The sequence below is a fragment of the Hipposideros armiger genome, unplaced genomic scaffold, assembly GCF_001890085.2.
Source record: "Hipposideros armiger isolate ML-2016 unplaced genomic scaffold, ASM189008v1 scaffold_7, whole genome shotgun sequence".
In the NCBI taxonomy this organism is placed as follows: Eukaryota; Metazoa; Chordata; class Mammalia; order Chiroptera; family Hipposideridae; genus Hipposideros; species Hipposideros armiger.
This window is the reverse complement of record NW_017731357.1, coordinates 2,578,321-2,597,677: the sequence shown is the minus strand read 5'-3', so window position 1 is coordinate 2,597,677 and position 19,357 is coordinate 2,578,321. Positions and strand designations below refer to the sequence as shown.

The 19,357-nt window shown below is 39.4% G+C and overlaps 1 protein-coding gene across 2 annotated transcripts in view; it reads right to left on the bottom strand.

The window, feature by feature from the left end:
* Positions 1-19,357, bottom strand: part of EFHC2 (EF-hand domain containing 2) — a 373,002-nt gene that overhangs the window by 198,356 nt on the left and 155,289 nt on the right. For both annotated transcript variants that reach the window (XM_019649716.1, XM_019649708.1), the window contains exon 2: positions 1,945-2,133. In XM_019649716.1, the coding sequence (XP_019505261.1) occupies positions 1,945-2,076 (132 nt within the window). In that variant the 5' untranslated portion in view covers positions 2,077-2,133. The remainder of the gene's footprint in view (positions 1-1,944; positions 2,134-19,357) is intronic.

Sequence of the window (19,357 nt, the reverse complement as noted above, 5' to 3'; positions counted from 1 at the left end):
ATATATATATAGCTGATTAAAAGCTATTGGAAAAACTGGCAATGAGTTGAAAATGTCTCATTTTTAAGAAAAATGATTAACAGGTTTCGACTTGTTTTGTTGAACCACAAATCTAGAAAGCACTTTATAATTTGCTATGGGTATTAACCAGGATCCAGTCAGTACTTCACAATCTCATCAGAGCCTGTAAATATTTCATTTCATAGTCTTAGTGTCTCATTTAAAGCTCAATGAATATTTAATTGAAGTTGACCAACAAAATAACTGAGAGAATTATGTTGCATTTAGTTAGGCCTCAAATGAGCAAACTCTTCATTTTCTCAAGTAGTTGGAAGTTAAAATTATTCCAACTTCATGAAATATTCTATATAATTTTATAAGTAATTAAAGGGCTGCAAAATGGGCTTAAAAGGCACATATTGAGAAAAACATGAAATAAAAGGAATTTTCAACTGTAAATGCAAGAGAATAGTTTAATATATTGTGGCCTACAACATTACCTATTCATCAGTGGATTAGTTTCAACTGTTGTAAATAACCTTCATATTTTTTAAACAACCATAAAGTTTATCTCTTCATTCTAGTTCAAAGCATTGGCTCTATTGGGTCATGCAATTTGGATCTCAAAAGCCATTTGGGAACCTGAGAGTTTTAAAATCATTATCATTCTTTGAAAGCTGAGGCTTTCTCTAAATGAGTAAGAGAAAAAGTTTGCTTTTATAATAACTCCAAGAGACAATAAAAGTCTATCAATGACAATGATGGTTTTTAGGAGGCCTGGGTCATGAAAGTTGGATAGTTATGGTACCGCTACTCAGCTCTTTTAAATAACCCTCATTTTGACAGAAGTAAAAAGACAATCTTTTCTTTGGCCCTTGCAAATTAAATATTCTAGAATGATGATGCGCAAACAACTATAAGATTGATATTACCAGGAAACCAAGCATGATCCATCCAAGTAAGTCAGCCCAGAAATTGTTTCTGAACTCTGGGTCCAGCACTGAGCCAGGTAATGAAAATAATTTTTTTTAAAGGAGAAATATTAGTCCATGTTCAATGTAGAGATGGTTTCCCGGGAAAGAAGCTTCCCTGCAGTCGGTTAGATAGCCGTAAGTGTCAGAAGTGGGCTTCAAAAACATATATATGTGCTCTAATTGATGGACTCTAACACTGATGACATGGGATATGTCACTTCTACTGCATTGGAAGACATTTTAATTGGAATCAATGTATTGCCAACCAATCTATGTTAAGCTGCTAAAAACCACCTGGTAAACAGCATACTAAGGTTTGAATTCTTTATCTAGTCCTAAATTATTTTTTAATTACAGTACCTAAATAATCTAATAATAGGCTCTTTTTTGGAGAAGAGAACATGGGGTGGTGATACAGGGTTGGCGAAAAACACAGCATATCCATACAGTTGCCTTTCGGGAAATAACTGGTCACCTTGGGTTTTTTTTCCCTTTGACCTTAATCTCTTTTTAAGATATTCAAATGGATTACCTTTGTCAGCTGTCAATATGCCAGTACATGTGTGTGTTATGTGTACAAACATGCACATTAAAAAAGTTCAGACTTGTTTAATAATAGTACCTCTTTCCTTCACTTCTACAATTCTTGCCATGTCACACTTTGGTCCTCTGACTAGCCTGACCAGACTCTTAGTGTCCATAGAAGAGCAACTAATCCTGTCCAGGGGAGGAGATGATAGCCATTAGCCAATGAAGGTGAACATTTGGCATCCTTAAACCAATGCACCTGGTCAGAAATAGGAGCAGGGATAACTTCTCTTTGTTTAGGGTACTTTTGTTCTTAAATGTGTCTTTTCAGAAGGACTAGCCTTAACATTTACATTGTGGACTCTTATTTTCTCAAATATACTTAATATTTAGTACATGTAACATTTTAAGATTGCATTTCTCCCAATGTCATGTGACTTACCTGTTTATCAAAAGCTACCCAGGATGGTGCCTCACTTCCCATTTCTTGAGGAAATACAGTGTATTTAGGCTCCAGCTTTTGCCAGGAAAGCAGTTCTCCACCTATTCCTGGTTTACTTTCACTCATCAGCATACCAACATTGTTGCAAAAGCCCCAATGTTGAGATTTGTGAAACTTCTGCTTTCCCACCTGTGAACACAAGAGACAACATAAAACGGCCAAAGTTACTCTTTATGACTTTACTTATTTGTTTCAAAAGGTAAACACATTTCCCATCATTTATTTTTCCCATTACAGAATACATATTAGAGTGGCAAATAATTCTGATCATTATTTACCCATAAAGGTGTGTCACATTTTATTTTATTTTATTTATTTTTTAAAGATTTTATTGAGGAAACGGGGGAGGGAATCAGGGAAGGGGAACAGACAAGTTGTTGTCCTTTTGTTCTTCAATCTAGTTGTGGAGGATGTCGCTTCGCTGGCCCATGTTGGTATTATTATTGCACTCTTCCCGGGTGAGGCAGTCACTAGCCAGACATTGGACAGCCGCTCACGGCAGCTCATGGCAGCTACCGGCCGTTCACACCAGCTGCCAGCCACTCACGGTAGCTTATGGCAGCCCACTGCAGCAGGGGCTGCAGCCTACGCCGTCGCCGGCGACTCACGCCAGCCCAGCTCCAGGTCGAGCTGTTGTTCAGCATCTTAGCTGTAGAGGGTGCAGCTAAGGGCCCTGCTGCTCAGAGCTGACGTCCCAAGCCAACTCTTAGCCAATGTGCCACTCGGCCGGCCCTGTGTCACATTTTAAATTCAATTCATTTTAACAAATTCAAAACTTAGAAAAGCAGTAAGAATAAGCCTAATGTTCCATGCTATTTAAAACATTTAAAAATAACTATTGCCACAAGTGAACATTTGGAACATTAGTTTGCTAACTAGTCTATTCTCCTTATTTGCCAAGAATGCAAACAAGGGGGGAAAAAAACTCCTGTGCTTCAGAGTAAAAATCTAAGTTTCCCCATTGAAGTCTAAACATTATTTTCACCAAGTAGAGAATAAAATCCTTTTCTCATTAAAATAAATGTAACAGGAAATTCCTCAGAGCTGACATTCTCCTCCTAATTGTAAAACATTGCCTTCCCTCTTCCTCACTCCCCTCCCATCTTTTCTGGGGATCTGGGCAGAGAAAGGAAAGCCCAGAAAACCCTACCTAAGGCTGGCAAAGACGTGGACCAACATCAACTCTCATGCACAGCTAGTAAGAAAGTAAAGCAGAAGATTCCCTCTGAGGAGAAAGACGACAAGACCTAGCTAAGTGAAAGGTATATGTACCCTATGGCCTAGCAATTCCACCCCAAAATATCTTTTGTGCTGCGGATGAGGAGCTATATATCAGATGATTTGTTACATCAGTGTCTGTGTGAGTGAAAAGTAGGAAACAATCTAAATGTCCATCAACAGCAGAAAAGATAATTGTGTTTGCTTTATAAAATGGAATATTAATACAGAGGTCTAAAGTTACATGTATCAATATTTATAAATCTAAAAAAATGTCAAGCAAAAACAATAGGGAGTAGAAGGACACATAAAATTTCATAATTCCACATATATGAAGCCTGAAAATATTTTAAAACACAGTGTTATTTATGGATAATATAAACATGGAAATTATAAGTAGCAAATTCAAGATAACATAATATCCATGATAACATATGATACAATAAATATCATATATCATATCACAATGAACATCTGTGTACCCTACAGCCATGCATAAAAAATAAAACATTTCAGGTACAACTGAAACTGTCTCTCAAAGTTCATGCCCTTGCCTCCCTCTCTAGGGGTAACCATTATCCTGAATTTGCTACTTGAACTTGAACACTTTGCCAGGATTATATACAGCCCCGGCAATAGCCTCTTGCAAAGCATGATGCACTGGCAAGGAAGTCTGAGAGGAACTTCAAAAGAACTATTGTTTCTTTGTCTTTTCTTGTTTCAAGACAACCTAGTGAATGAGAGAAAACATTTGCAAATCATTTATCTGATAAGGGGCTAATCTCTAAAATATACAAACAACTCATACAACTTAATAGCAAAAAGAAATTCGATTTAAAAATGGGCAAAGGATCTGAACAAACATTTTTCCAAAGAAGTCATACAGATGATAAACGGACATATGAAAAGATGTTCAACATCACTAATCATCATGGAATGCAAATCAAAATTACAGTGAGATACCATCTCACACTAGTTAAAATGGCTATTATCAAAAAATAACAAGTGTCGGTGAGGTTGTGGAGAAAAGGGAACCCTTGTGCATTGTCTGTGGCAATGTGATTTGGTGCAGCCACTATGGAAAACAGTATGGAGGCTCTTCAAAAAAACTAAAATTAGAGCTGCCATATGACCCAGTAATTCCACTTCTGGGTATTTATCTGAAAATGAAAACACTAATTTGAAAAGATATATGTATCCCCTGTGTTCACTGCAGCATTATTTACAATAGCCAAGACATGGAAAGAACCTAAGTGTCCACCAATGGATGAATGTATAAAGAAAAACATGGTATATATAATAGAATATTATTGAGCCATAAAACAGAATCAAATCTTGCAATTTGTGAAAACATGGATGGACCTTGAGGGCATTAAGCTAAGTGAAACAAGCCAGACAGAGAAAGATAAATATCATATGATCTCATTTATAAGAGGTACCTGAAAAAAAAAAAAAGCCCTGAGCTCACAGATACAGAGAAAAGATTGGTGGTTACCAGAAGTGGAGGGTTGGGGGTGGTGGGCAAAATGAGTAAAGGGGGACAAAAGATACAAATTTCCAGTTATAAAATAAGTCATGAGATGTTATGTACAGCATGGTGACTATAGTTGTTAATACTGTATTGTATATTTGAAAGCTGCTAAGAGAGAAAATATTAGAAGTCATCACAAGAAAAAAATTTTGTAACTATGTATGGTGACGGATGTTAACTAGGTTTATTGTGGTGATCATTTTGAGATATATATATATATATATATATAGACACACACACACATATATCGAATAATTACATTGTACTGTTATATGTCAATTATACCTCAATAAAAATAAAAACTAAAATACCCAATATTAAAAAGAGAAGACCTCATTTCCTCTTAAAGTGAAGTCAGCTTGGAAGAGTGGGGAAGGGCCTAAGCAGCTCTGCCCAGGGGAGCCGGGCCACAACAGCCACAGATAAACAGCCCAGCTCAAAGGCTGTGGGAGGAAAGCTAGAGGCAGTGGTTAGGATGGTGAGCTATAGCCTGGGTCTGTCCCTTACAGAATCCATTGCCAACACCTCTACCAGACCCCCAATGACCCCACATGCTCACACACTCTCACATACACTCTGCGGTATCTCTCGGAGGAGTTAAGGGTCCCAGCCCCTCCCCAGCCCAGGGTGCCAGTACCAGGGAAAGAAGTCCCCATAATTTCTGGATGTGAAAACCAGCAGAGATTATGACTGAACGAGACAGAGGGTGGCTATAGTCTCAGGCGCTCCTCTTAAAGGGATAACACATGGACTTACTCACCAACAGAATCACTGGCTCAGAGCTCCAGCACTGGAGCAGCAGCTGGAGAGGTGGCAGGGACATATTGGGGGGGAAACCGAGTTGTCTGGCTTTAGAATGGGCTGGAGGGGCAGCTTTCTTCTGGATGGAAGAGCTGGCGGAGGCCACTGTTTCTATGTTGAGCCCTCCCCATTCCCTGTGTGCAGACACAGGTGGCCAAAATATCTGAATCTCCATCAAACTGGCTCATGCCATTCATTTGTCATGCCCTAGTGCTTCAAGACTCCCTCACCCCCGCCAACTTTCAGGCACACCCAAGCTGCTTCCAGTGTCTTTTTTATAACAAACCCCCTGCCTTGGCTCATGCTGCATACTTTCTTATGGTCTCTCAAAGGTTCATGGAACCCACACAAGCAGCAACTGACTTGAGAATGTCCTATAGATCTGGCTGAGCAGCCCAAAGCCCAACACTAGCAGCAGCCAGCCTTGGTTCATGACTTAGCCTCTGAAGGCACTTCCAAGCACAGCACAAGTGGTAGCATTCTGCAGATTTCTTTGTGGCTCCTGCCTGGGCACTCACTGCAGCTGAACTTGACATGTAGCGGGTCCCCTCCCAGGTGGCCCTGGGGCTGGCACCCCCAGCAGCCTACTTCTAAATGAGCTGGAGCATCACCCAGCTGCCTCCCAGGATGACACAACCAAGGGACAGACTGGGCAGCTACCAGAGCCCTGCTGAGGCAGATCCTGCTCTGTAGGGTCAGCCCCTGCACCACAGCTCCTCCACTGTAGTCACGGCCAGTCCTCACAAACAATGAGCACACGGGTGAATCCCTCCCACTGAAGTGCCAACAGCAACCAGGGTTCAACTACAAGAGGAAGACATGCACAACCCACACAAGGGACAGACCTGCATGTGCCACTGAGCCCCATAGCACACCTACTACATAAGGCCACTCTACAAAGACTGGGAGACATAGCAGGCCTACCTAGTACATAGAAATAAACACAGGGAGGCAGTCGAAATGGGGAGACAAAGAAACATGTCCCAAGTAAAAGAACAGAACAAAGCTCCAGAAAAAGAATTAAACTAAATGGAGACACACAATCTACCAGACGGAGTTCCAAACACTAGTTATAAGGATGTTCAGTGATCTCAGGGAGAACTTCAACAAAGAGATAGGAAACATAAAAAGAGAGATAGAAAACATAAAAAATGAACCAGGCACAAATAAAGAATACAGTAACAGAAACGAAGAATACATTACAGGGAATCAACATAATAGATGAAGCAAAGGATCAAATCAGCAATTTACAAGATAAGGTAGCAGAAAACACCCAATCAGAACAGCAAAAAGAAAAAAGAATCCAAAACATTGAGGAGAATTTAAGGGGCCTCTGGGACATATCAAGTGTACCAACATTCTCATCATAGAGGTACCAGAAGGAGAAGAGAGAGAGTAAGGAACTGAAAACCTATTTGAAGAAATAATGACAGAAAGCTTCCCTAACCTGGTGAAGAAAATAGATACACAAGCCCAGGAAGTGCAGAGAGTCCCAAACAAGATGAACCCAGAGGCCAACACCACAAGACACATAATTAAAATGCCAAAGGTTAAAGACAAAGAGAGAATCTTAAAAGCAGCAATAGAAAAGCAGTTAGTTACCTACAAAGGAGCTCCCATAAGACTATCAGTTGATTTCTCAACAGAAACTTTGCAGGCCAGAAGGCATTGGCATGGAATATTCAAAATGATGAAAAGTAAGAGCCTATAACCAAGATTACTCTACCCAGCAAAGTTATTTAGAATCGAAGGACAGATATAGAGCTTCCCAGACAAGAAAAAGCTAAAGGAGTTCATCACCATCAAACCAGTATTACAAGGAATGTTAGAGGGATGTCTTCAAGATGAAAAAATAAAAAATATGAACAATAAAATAGCAATAACTACATACCTAACAACAATTACTTTCAATGTAAATGGATTAAATAATCTAGTCAAAAGATGGCGGGGTAGGGGACGGAGAGGGGCCGACCGAGTGGCTCATTGATTAAGAGTTGGCTTGGGATGCCAGCTCTGAGGGGCAGGGCCGCCGGTTCGGATCCCACATGGGCCAGTGATGCTGCACCCTCTATAACTAAGATGGTGAACAACAGCTCAACCAGGACTGGGGTGTCGTGAGTCGCTGGCGACGGCATAGGCTGCAGTGGGGCTGCAGTGGGCTGCTGTTAGCTACCATGAGCGGCCAGCAGGTGAGCTGCCATGAGCCACTGTGAGCGGCCGTCCAATGGCTGGCGACTGAACTGCCTCAGCCGGGAAGAGTGCAATGATCACAATACCAACATGGGCCAGTGAAGCAACGTCCTCCACAACTAGACTAAAGAACAAAAGGACAGCAACTTGTCTGTTCCCCTTCCCCAATTCCCCAATGCTGTTCCCTCCCCCAATTCCCCAATAAAATATTTAAGAAAAAAAGGGCCGGCCGAGTGGCTCAGTTGGTTAAGAGCTCGCTCAAGAGTTTGAGCTCTGAGCAACAGCGGTTCGATTCCAGGCCTGAGCTGAGCAGCTGCTGAGCTGCCAACAGGTGGCAGGATGGCTCAGCTTTAAAAAAAATAGGGGGCTGAATGGATAAGCAAACAAGACCCTTACATATGCTGTGTACAAGAGACTCACTTCAGATCAAAAGACATACAGACTGAAACCAAAGGGATAGAAAAAGATATTTCATGAAAATGGAAACAAACAGCTGGAGTACCAATACTTAAACCAGACAAAATACACTTTAAAACAAAGACTATAACAAGAGACAAAAAAGGACCTAGTAATTCCACTTCTGGGTATTTATCCAAACAAACTCAAAATGCTACTTCAAGGGGACGTGCTCATCCATATGTTCATTGCAACATTATTTACATAAGCCAAGATATGAAGACAACCTGAGTGCCCCTGAATGGATGAATGGATATAGAGGTGGTACATATATTCAACGAAATATTATTCAGCTGTAAAAAAGAACAAAATCTTGTCACCTGCAACAACATGGATGGACCTACAGGGTATTGTGCTGACAGGGTAAGCCAGACAGTGAAAGACAAATGTCATATGATTTCACTTATAGGTGGAATTTAAAGAACAAAGCAAATGAGACAGAGACAGACTCACGGATGCAGAGAACATTTGGATCATTGCCAGAAGGGAAGGGGTTAGCAGTAGGTGAAAAGGGAAGGGATCAAGAAGTACAAACTGGTTGTTCCGCAGTAGTCATGGGGATGTAGGGTATTGCATTAGGAATATAGTCAATAATATTGTAATAATTATGTATGGTGTCAGATGGGTACTAGATCTGTTGGGGTGATGGATGGGAGAGGGGTTGAAGGCAGTGTGTAAAAGGTGAAGAGATTAAGAAATACAAGTTGGTAGTTACAAAATAGTCACAGGGATGTAACGTATGGGGATTATAATCAATAATATGGTAATAACTATGTATAGTTCCAGGTGGGTACTAGTCTGGGAGATCACTTTCTAAATTAAATAAATGTCTAACCACTATGCTGTACACCTGAAACTAAAATAATATTGACTGTCAACCAACCCTAATTGAAAATTAAAAAGAGGGGGTAAGATAAAGAAGAATAAGAGGTTCAAATTTCCAGGTATAAAATAAATGTGTTGGGGATGTAAGGTACAACATAAGGAATATAGTCAATATTGTGATAGCGTGGTACAGTGTCAGATGGTATCTGGACTTACCATGGTGATCACTTCTTTGGCATCGTGAATATAATCAATAATGTAGTAATAACTCTGTATAGTGCCAGGTGGGTACTGTTGAATAACTATGATGTGCACCTGAAACTAATATAATAGTGTATGTTGGCTATATTTTAATAAAAATCTTTTTTTAAAATGAATGGCAAGAATTATTGGGTTGTTGGAAAAGTCAGGATGTATTTTTTCTATGTTTTGCATTGCAAAAATGTGTCATGACTTTTCCGACAACCCAATAGAAAGCTGGAGATATCAAAGGTTGGAGAGGATACCAGGATACAGGAACTCCAGTACTTTGTTGATGGGCAAGTTAAATGTCATTTTGGGAATCAATGTAGTACTACTTGGAAAAATTGGGATGTGCATTCCCTATGATTCAAGCATCTCACTTCAGGTTACATACCTCAGAGACATTTCCATGGTAGCCAATAAATGGATATATATGAGAATGTGTCATGGTATTTTGGGGAAGTTGGAGGCAACCTAGACATTTGTGTTGATGGAATGCGTAAGAATATATGGTTTAATTGGTAAGGACACTATGGTGGATATTCACTTCACCTCACTGCTAAGAAGCAATAAACCAGATGTATTAGCTCAGGCTGACGTAATAAAATTCCATAGACTGGGTGGCTTAAATAACAGGAGTTTATTTCTCACAGTTCTGGGGATTTGGATGTCCAAGATAAAGGTGCTGGTCAATTCAGTTGCCCAGGAAGGACTCTGTTTTGGGCTTGAAGACCGCCAACTTCTCCACTACGTCCCCACATGGCAGTGAAAGACCCAGAGAGCAACCTGTCTGGTGTCACTTCTTAATAAGAGCATTAATCTCATCATGGGGGCCCCACTCTCACAACCGTATTTAAAACCTAATGGCCTCCCAAGGCCCCATGTCCAAATACCATCACATTCGGTGTTAGGGCTTCAACATATACATTTCAGAGGGACACAATTCATTCCATAGCATTAGATGTGCATACAGCAACATACACAGGTCCTTAAAACATACTGTTGGGTGAAAAATAAATGATATATATAGCCCACAATATCATTTATACTTTTAAAAAACAAAAAAAAATGCTACATATTTTACAAGGACATATACAAATTCAAGAATGTACACAGATTTGTATGAAAGCCTACATAAAGTTGAGAGGGATTGAGATTAGGGATCAGGAATGATGACAAATAAAATTATATAAAACATGAGAGAGACCTTGCACAGATTAATGATGATATTGTGCTAGAAATGGAGGAATAGAATTAATTCACTTCTTTGCACCTGGCATTTAAAAAAATGATGGGTTAGAATGAGAGGTGATAGGTAAGCAGACTCGACAAGCTGCTAACACAGCTAAGTAGACACACAGACAGTGAAAAAAGCCTGCACAAGGGTGAAGGCAATGGAAACGGGAAGAAAGGAACATCCTATAAAACAGAGACCCTCTAACTATGTTTGAGGAAGGGCAAGTTTGATTGTTTTCCTGAATCATTTTAGACAGATACTTTTGTAATATGCAAAAAATTACAATAAATTGAAATAAAAAACAAAGACATAAAAACTTACAAGCCCACTGATCATACCCTTAGATATCATGGCAATGTCAAATTGCTATATAAGTTTCTGAAGACTCCCAGTGTCACAAACATACTACACACTTTGAGTAGCACTGCTATAGTGGACATCAGGTAAAGAAACCAACATCTGTGATTGGATGTGTTAAGAAAGAAAGAACGATTAGAGGGTGACTTGAAATTTTCATGTCAGCCTCACTTCCACTTTGAAAGTGGGGAGGAGGGGGAAGGAAGAGGAAAAATAATAAGAAGGATGAAGTACTTCCACCACCTGGCTCCTTAGCCTACATATTGCCACAACTCCCAAGCATGGTTCTAGCAGCACAGGCTGTTTCTCATTTCTGAAATTTCTGAAGGAGACTAAAGTAGAGGATTGAGCCTGAAGCTCCCTCAACAAGACTAGCCCTTCCTTTCTTGGTCACCATCACAACACCAAGGGGAAGAAAAGGAACTGGAAGAAGCAAAGGATAAATGAGGTATAACTGTCAACCCACCCATACACATACATGACTGCTATGAAGTCTTGTCTGCACATTTTTATCCAGCTAGTCACAATGACTAAGAATACACAACAACAAGGTCTTTTTATTTTAAACATAAAATCCACCAGTGCTATGAAAATTGAGGAGAAACCACAATATTTACAATTCAGAAGGTAGCTCAATCAAGTTCCTGCTAAATTGATAAGGAATTTCTCTATCCAAAGAGTATTAACTAGATAACTTCCTAAATATTTCCAATTCTTTTGCTAAATAAAATAAAATTAGCCAGACCTAATTCTTAGAAAGAATACTTTAGCATGAAAGGAACTATTAATAAAACCTTTCCAAAACTCTTGGCTTGTGAGTTATGAATTCACACATTAAGCCAAAAACAACAAAACACACACACACACACACACACACACACACACACACACTTTTTTAATTTCTGTAATGCCAATTTCTAGTGTCATTCTAATCAGCACAGCATGCAAAATTCCATTTCTGTACTACGGGAGTATTAACTTGAAATTTCAATTCAGAACTCAATACCTTAGAAACTAATTGCTTGAGGATTTCTTTGGTATGATGTAAAAGTCCATAAGGCACCTGTTTCAAATGTTTGCCCCTCCTGACACAAACACACAAACTGAGATTTGCTACATTATAATCTCTTAGGATCACATGTCAACCTGCCCTTTGCCCTAGTGACTGTGAAACGGTGCTCAGTCTCAGTCCAAAGAAATTAGACAAATGTCTTAGCAATTAATAAAGTCAGGTACATACCATCCCCAGATCCAGCATTCCCTGGTATCTCAACTTCCTAAGTCCCATCCCATTTATGACACAACTACTGGAAAAACAGCAGCCAAATCCAGACTCTCCTTGATGTTTCACATCAAATTAGTAGCTGATATCACCACCTTCCATGCTGCTAAAGATTGGAACAGTAATTTTATCACATGGTTGAATTGATTAATGAATAATCAAGAATTTGTCAGGACTGCTATAGAAACCATAAAGCTAACCCAAACTGAGAAGCAGGCTATAGTCATCAGCATAAGTTGTTTATCCATTTATAACCTCTCTTTCAAAGCACATCAGAGTCTCTTTGTTTCTTTCTAGGCAGAATTCCAAAGCCCAGATGGTTAACAACCACATGACAAAGGCCGGAAGAGTGAGGTGCTTAGTAAGAACCTGACAGTTCATTAGGGCCACCATGAGCTAGAAGTCTATCTTTGCAGATGTGAATATCATTCCAGTAGCCATAATAGCTAACATGTGTAGCACTGTTCTAAGTACTTTAGAAGCATTAAATTCTTTTAATTTCTCAGAACAAATCTCTGAGTAGGCTTTATCATTATCTCTATTTTATAGATGGGGAGACTCAGGCACAGTTTAAGTAATTTTCCCAAGCTTGCTCAACTAGTATAAGTGATGAATTCAAGATGTAAATTCAATACCTGAGCCCTTAAACATTAGATCTTGCAGTGTTTGTGCCCTCTCAGAGAAAAGTAATAGGTTTCTCCTTATGTAAATCATCAGGGTTGACTTGATACTTCTGCTTTTGACAAACATATTAATGAAAATGACCATCATGACCTGGAAGGGAGGGATTAGATCAGATCATTGAACCTAGACTCAATCCCTTAAAAGCAGGATGTATATTAGAGATAGATGTAGAAACCCTTTTATAGCCACCAGTGGTTACTGGAAATTTGGAGACTGAAGCCAGCCAATTAATATTTAACATTTTGATGTACATTAACAATACTTTTCTAACTACTTTTTTAGGTTAGTGGAAAATATGATATAGAATTACCTGTAACTATCATTCTTAGATATTCCAGCCTGATCAGGTTTAGGACTAGTTTGCTTCTGTTCCATGAATAGTTTTTGTCTCCCTTCATATCATATTTATTTTAGAAATTTATTTCCTCTTTTCTTCTTTTCTGTACTTTTACAGAGAAAAAGAAGTCACTCAGCAAACACTGTGAACTTCCCAGAGAAAGTAACAACAAAGTTGCTTCAGGTATAGTGGGATCTTAGAGTTCAGAACCGTAAGAGCAAGAAAGCTATCATTATTTATTAATAAAACTAAATCACTAAAAAACATACCCCAAATGTAAAAATTAGAAAAAATCCATGCCAAAAAAACTTCAAACATTTTTAAGCTAATTTTCTTCTCTTTCCAAACCTAAACTGGAAAAGTGTTGTGCTAATGATTCTTAGCCATCACCTCAATATAATAAGATTGGTGTTATATATTTAATAATATATTTAAATCAGTAGAGTGGAAAATAAAATTTAAATTAATACGATCTAGAGAGATATACAGTGCCTTCCTCAGAAAACTCTGACTTTTTTCCTCTAAATAATTCAACTCAAAGCCACCAATCAATAAAATGAATTCTAAAGACTTCTCCAAGTCAGTTAAAATCACTGGCTCATTGTAGATGATTAGTACATCCATTCCCAAATTCCTTATTCCTTGCCCATCTCCATTCAGAAGTCAGAAAAGGCCAAACACTCCACTTGTTTCCTCAGCCTCCTTTTCAGAAGTCTGTTCTGGGATTCTGGAAAAGGCTCCTGTCCTCTTGAGCCAAGGGAAAAATTCAGGTGGTGCTGCCCCTAGCTCACCTCTTCTCTTGCCTTCAGATGTATATGTGATGCCAGGAGCTGCAGCACCCCCCTTGGGATTATGGGCAGGAAGGTGGAGAGGACTTCAGAGATGTTGGCTCAGACAAAGTTGAGTCTTTAAAAGTATGCCAGCAGCCACCTACCTCCAAACTTCCTGCTTGGTGAAAAAAAAAATCAATCCCTGCTTGTTTAAGCCTCTACTGGTCAGGTATGCCATTACTTGTAGAAAGCATTACAAACTAATGGATTTAGTCTCTAAAAGCTGTGCTTTAATGCTTTTTTTACAGAATAATATTATTAAGTGATCTAAATGGTAATTTATACATTAAAGAAAATAAATCTCCTCTCAAACTTTGAGTGCAACAAATATTAGTAAAATTTATCACCTACACTGACTTAAGGGATCCATTTGAGATTAATTTTATTATTTGTAGAGAGGGGCAACTGGTTCCACTGAGACCAGAAGAACAGAAAAGCTCAAGGCAGCTGTAAGTTGTATACACATGGGCAGTTCATCTGCAGATGGAAACCAGGAGTTCATGACCTGGCTCAGTACCTTCTTTAAGGATATTATGAGGGAAAGTCTACCTCAAGGTAAAACCAGGGAGTTGTTCATGGGATGGAGATCATGAGAGTGAGTGAGAGTGAGTGTGAGTGTGAGTGTGAGTGTGAGTGTGAGTGTGAGTGTGTGTGTGTGTGTGTGTGTGTGTTTGTGTGTTGGGGGTAGGTAGGCTGAAGTGAGCTCTTCATAACACTCAACTTCAGCACCCCTGTAATAACACACTGGCTGTAACATCATCTGATGCAAGCTGATGGTCAAAAAGGTTGACACCATCAAACAAAGTGCCTGCAACAGTCTCATGTGATTTCCCTCTCCCCACCCCAGCAAAGAGTCTGTAGGCTTAGGAACCATGGACCACTCAGGGTGGGATTCAAAAATCCTGGGTCAGAGCAGAAAGGTGGGGTACAGGGCAAGACAGCTTCCAACTACACTTGGTAAATTGCTAAAGACATACAGGGACAGAGGCAAGCTTGTCCCATAACTGTGAGGACAGTGGCTGATAGAAGCCCAAGGGTGGGAGGGGGTGGTGATTGTGTAATTGTGCTCAGTATGTTTTAGGACTGGAATCTGAACATCTTCATAAACAGTCCCGGGTCCCACAAGAGCAAGGATTAAAACAGAACTTATAACAATCTGACACTCATGAAAATCATATTTAAAAGTGGGAAGGGCATAGGGTCCTAAGTGGGAGTGAGGTTTCTACACTTCATTTCAAGTGGTAAAACACTAATAGCGATAAACCAAAGTCTATAGAAGTCTACACATATATACTGTAACATCCATAACAACCACTGTGAGAACTACACTAAGAGATACACTGAAAAACACTATAAATAAACCAAGATGGAATCTTAAAAAAAATATTCCAGTAACCCACAGGGAAGACAAGAAATGAGAAACAAAGGAAAAAGCAGAAAACAGATAATATATCAGACATAAACATTAGCATATCAATAATCACCTTAAATGTATGTGATCTAAATACATTAACCGAAAGACAGATTTGCAGGGGGTGACTGGTTAGCTCAGTTGGTTAGAGTGTGGTGCTGATAACACCAGGGTTGCTGGTTCGATTCTCACATGGGCCACTGTGAACTGCACCCTCTTTAAAAGATTCAACTATGCCATTGTAGCATGAAAGCAATGTGTAACCAATGACCATGGTTGTTCCCAAATAAAATTTAGAAAATAAAAAAGACAGATTTGCAGAGTGGATTTTAAAAGCCTGACCAACTACATGCCATTCACAGGAAACTCACATCAAATTCAATGACATAGGTCAGTTGAAATTAAAAGGATAGAAAAAGATATACTAGGCTAACAGTAAATTAATTTTTAAATGTTTATATGATAAACTAGATTTCAGAGCAAAGAAAATTACTCAAGAAAAAGAGGGACATTACATAATGATAAAAGAATCAATCCACCAGGAAGACACAACAAACTTAAATGCGTATGTACCAAACAAAAGAACCTGAAAATATATGAAGCAAAACCTATAGAGGTGAAAGAAGAAATACAGAAATCCACAATTATACTTGGGAACTTCAACAATCCTCTCAACAACCAAAATTTGAAAATACATGTAATACAGCTAAAGCAGTGTTGAGAGAGAAATTTATACCACTAAATACTTACATTAGAAATGACAAAAGGTCTCAAATCAATAACCTAAGATCCTACTTAAAGAAATTTTTAAAAAGAGTAATATAAACTGAAAACAAGCATAAAGAAGGAAATAATAAAGATCAGAGGAGAAATCAATGAAATTGATAAAAATGGGAAAATAATAGAGAAAATCAAATACAAAGCTTGTTCTTAAAATATACAAATAAAGTGATAAATCTCTAGCAAAACTAAAAAAAAAGTGTTATAAGATACAAATTACCAATATCAGAAATAAAATGGGGGTATCTTCACAGATCACATAGCCAATAAAAAGATAAGGAGGGACCACTTTAACCAATTTTACCCACATAAATTCAACAACTTAGAAAAAGTGGACCAATTTCCCAAAACTACAATCTATCAAAACTCAGTCAACATGAAATAATCTGACTAGTCTTACAAACCTTAAAGAACCTGAAATTTTAACTAAAAGCAAAAAAGAAACCCCCATGCCCAGCTGAATTTACTGGAAATTTTTACTAAATATTTAAACAAGAATTATCACAAATTTTATGCAATCTCTTCCAGAAAATCAAAGAGGAAACTCTTCCTAACTCATTTTATTATATCAGTATTACTTTGATACAAAAACAGATAAGACAGTAGGAAAAAAAAGAAAACTAGAGATCAATATCTTTCATGAACATCAATGCAAAAATCCCACACAAAAAAATTAGCAAATTGTGTCCAGCAATGTGTAAAAAGAATTATACACTATGACTGATAGGGATTTATTATGCAAGGTTGGGTCGACATTCAAAAATCAATCAATGTAGAATTTCCAGTCAAGATGGAAGAGTAGGTAAATACTGTGCTTACCTCCAATCAAAATCACATAAAAATTACAACTAAACTACAGAATTGCCTGAAGTCTAGCTGAACTGAAGTCCCACAATGTAGGGCATAAACAAGAAGCCACCTTGAGACTGGTAGGGGGGCAGAGACATGGAATGGGCTGGTCCCATAGCCATGTGATTGTTAAAAACCAGGAGAGATATCTCGACTGCCAAAGTCCCCCTGGAAGACCAAGGGGTCCCAGCCCCACACCAGGCTCCCCAGCCCAGGGTTCCAGTGTCAGGGAGAGAAGTTCCCACAACTTCTGGCTGTGAAAACCAGAGGAGGTGTGGCTGAATGAGACAGAGGACAGTTAGAGTCCCAGGTGATCCTCTTAAAGGGCCCATGCATGGACTTACTCACTGATGGACTCACTCTGAGCTCCACCACTGGGGCAGCAGCTTGAAAGGCGCCAGGGACATACAGGGAAGAACTGAATTTTCTGGCTTCAGTGTCGGCTGGAGGGTCAGCTTTCTCCCAGACACAAGTGCTGGCAGAATCCATTGTTCCTTTCTTGAGCCCTCCCCCAATCCAGTGTGCACACGGAGGTGGCTGCCATATCTGATTCTCCATCAAACTGGCTAATGTGGGTCGCCTCACACTGGTGATTCCCTGAGACCACCCCAGTCACACAATTTTTGGGTAAAACCAAGCCACTTCCAGTGGCTTGTTGCTACAAATATCCTGTGTTAGCTCATGTTGTGGACTTTCCTAAAATATCTCAAAGGTTCACAAGACCCAAACAAGCAGCATCTCACCTCAGCATGCAACATACCTCTTGCTAAGTAGCCCCAAGCCTGGCACTAGTAGCAGCTGGCCTCAGTTCACAGCTTGGTCTCTCAAGGCAACTCCAAGCCCAGCACAGATGGCAGCCATCTACAGATTGCTTAGTAACTCATGCCAAGGGGCCTCGGGCAGGACACAGCCTGCTACTAAATTGACCTGTGGCAGGGCCTCTCCCAGGAGGAACTGGGGCTGGCATCCCCAGTGGCCAGCTTCAGATGAGGGCAGAGCATCACCCAGCCACTGCTAAGAATGACACACCCAAAAGGCAGACTGGGCAGGCACCAGAGCCCTGCGAAAGTGAATCCTGTTCTGTAGGGTCAGCCCCTGTACCACTATACCTCCACTGTAGTCACGGCCAGTCTTCACAACCAATGAGCCCAAGGGTCAATCCTTCTCAATGATGCACAAGCAGCAACCAAGGCTCAACTACAACAGGAAGGCACACACAACCCACACAATGGACACACCTGGGGCACCCAGCTCAGGTGACCAGGTAGACTGTGCCACTGGGCCCCATAGGACACCTACTACATTAGGCCACTCTACAAAGACTGGGAGACATAGCAGCCCTACCTAATACACAGAAACAAACACAGGGAGGCAGCCAAAATGGAGAGACAGAGAAACATGCCCCAAATGAAAGAACAGAACAAAGCTCCAGAAAAAAAAAAACTAAACAAAATGGAGACAAGCAATCTACCAGATGCAGAGTTCAAACCACTGGTTATAAGGCTTCTCAATGATCTCAGTGAGAACTTCAACAAAGAGATAGAAATCATAAAAAGGGAGATAGAAAACATAAAAAAGCACCAGTCAGAAATAAAGAATATAATAACTGAAAATAAGAATACATTAGAGGGTATCAACAATAGATTACATGAAGCAGTGGATCGAATCTGCAATTTAGGAGATAAAGCAGCAGAAAACACCCAAACAAAACAGCAAAAAGAAAAAGAATACAAAAAATAAAATGAGGATAGTTTAAGGGACCTTTGGGACAACATCAAGCCTAACAACATTTGCATCATAGCGATAGTAGAAGAAGAGAACGGGAATTGAAAACCCTTGAAGACATAATGGTGGAAAACTTCCCTAACCTAGTGAAGGAAATAGACATACCAGTCCAGGAAGCGCAGAGACTCCCAGACAAGATGAACTTGAAGAAGGCCACACCAAGACACATCATAATTCAAATACCAAACGTTAAAAACAAAGAGGGAATATTAAAAGCAACAAGAGAAAAGCAGTTAGGTTACCTAGAAGGAAGCTTCCATAAAACTGTCAGCTGATTTCTCAACAGAACCTTTGCAGGCCAGAAGGCATTGGCATGAAATACTCAAAGTGATGAAAAGTAAGGACCTATAACCAAGATTACTCTACCCAGTGAAGCTATCATTTAGAATCAAAGGATAGATAAAGAGCTTCCCAGACAAGAAAAAGCTAAAGGGATTCATCACCACCATACCAGTATTATAAGAAATGTTAGAGGGACTTCTTTAAGATGAAATATATATATATATATATATATATATATATATATATATATATATA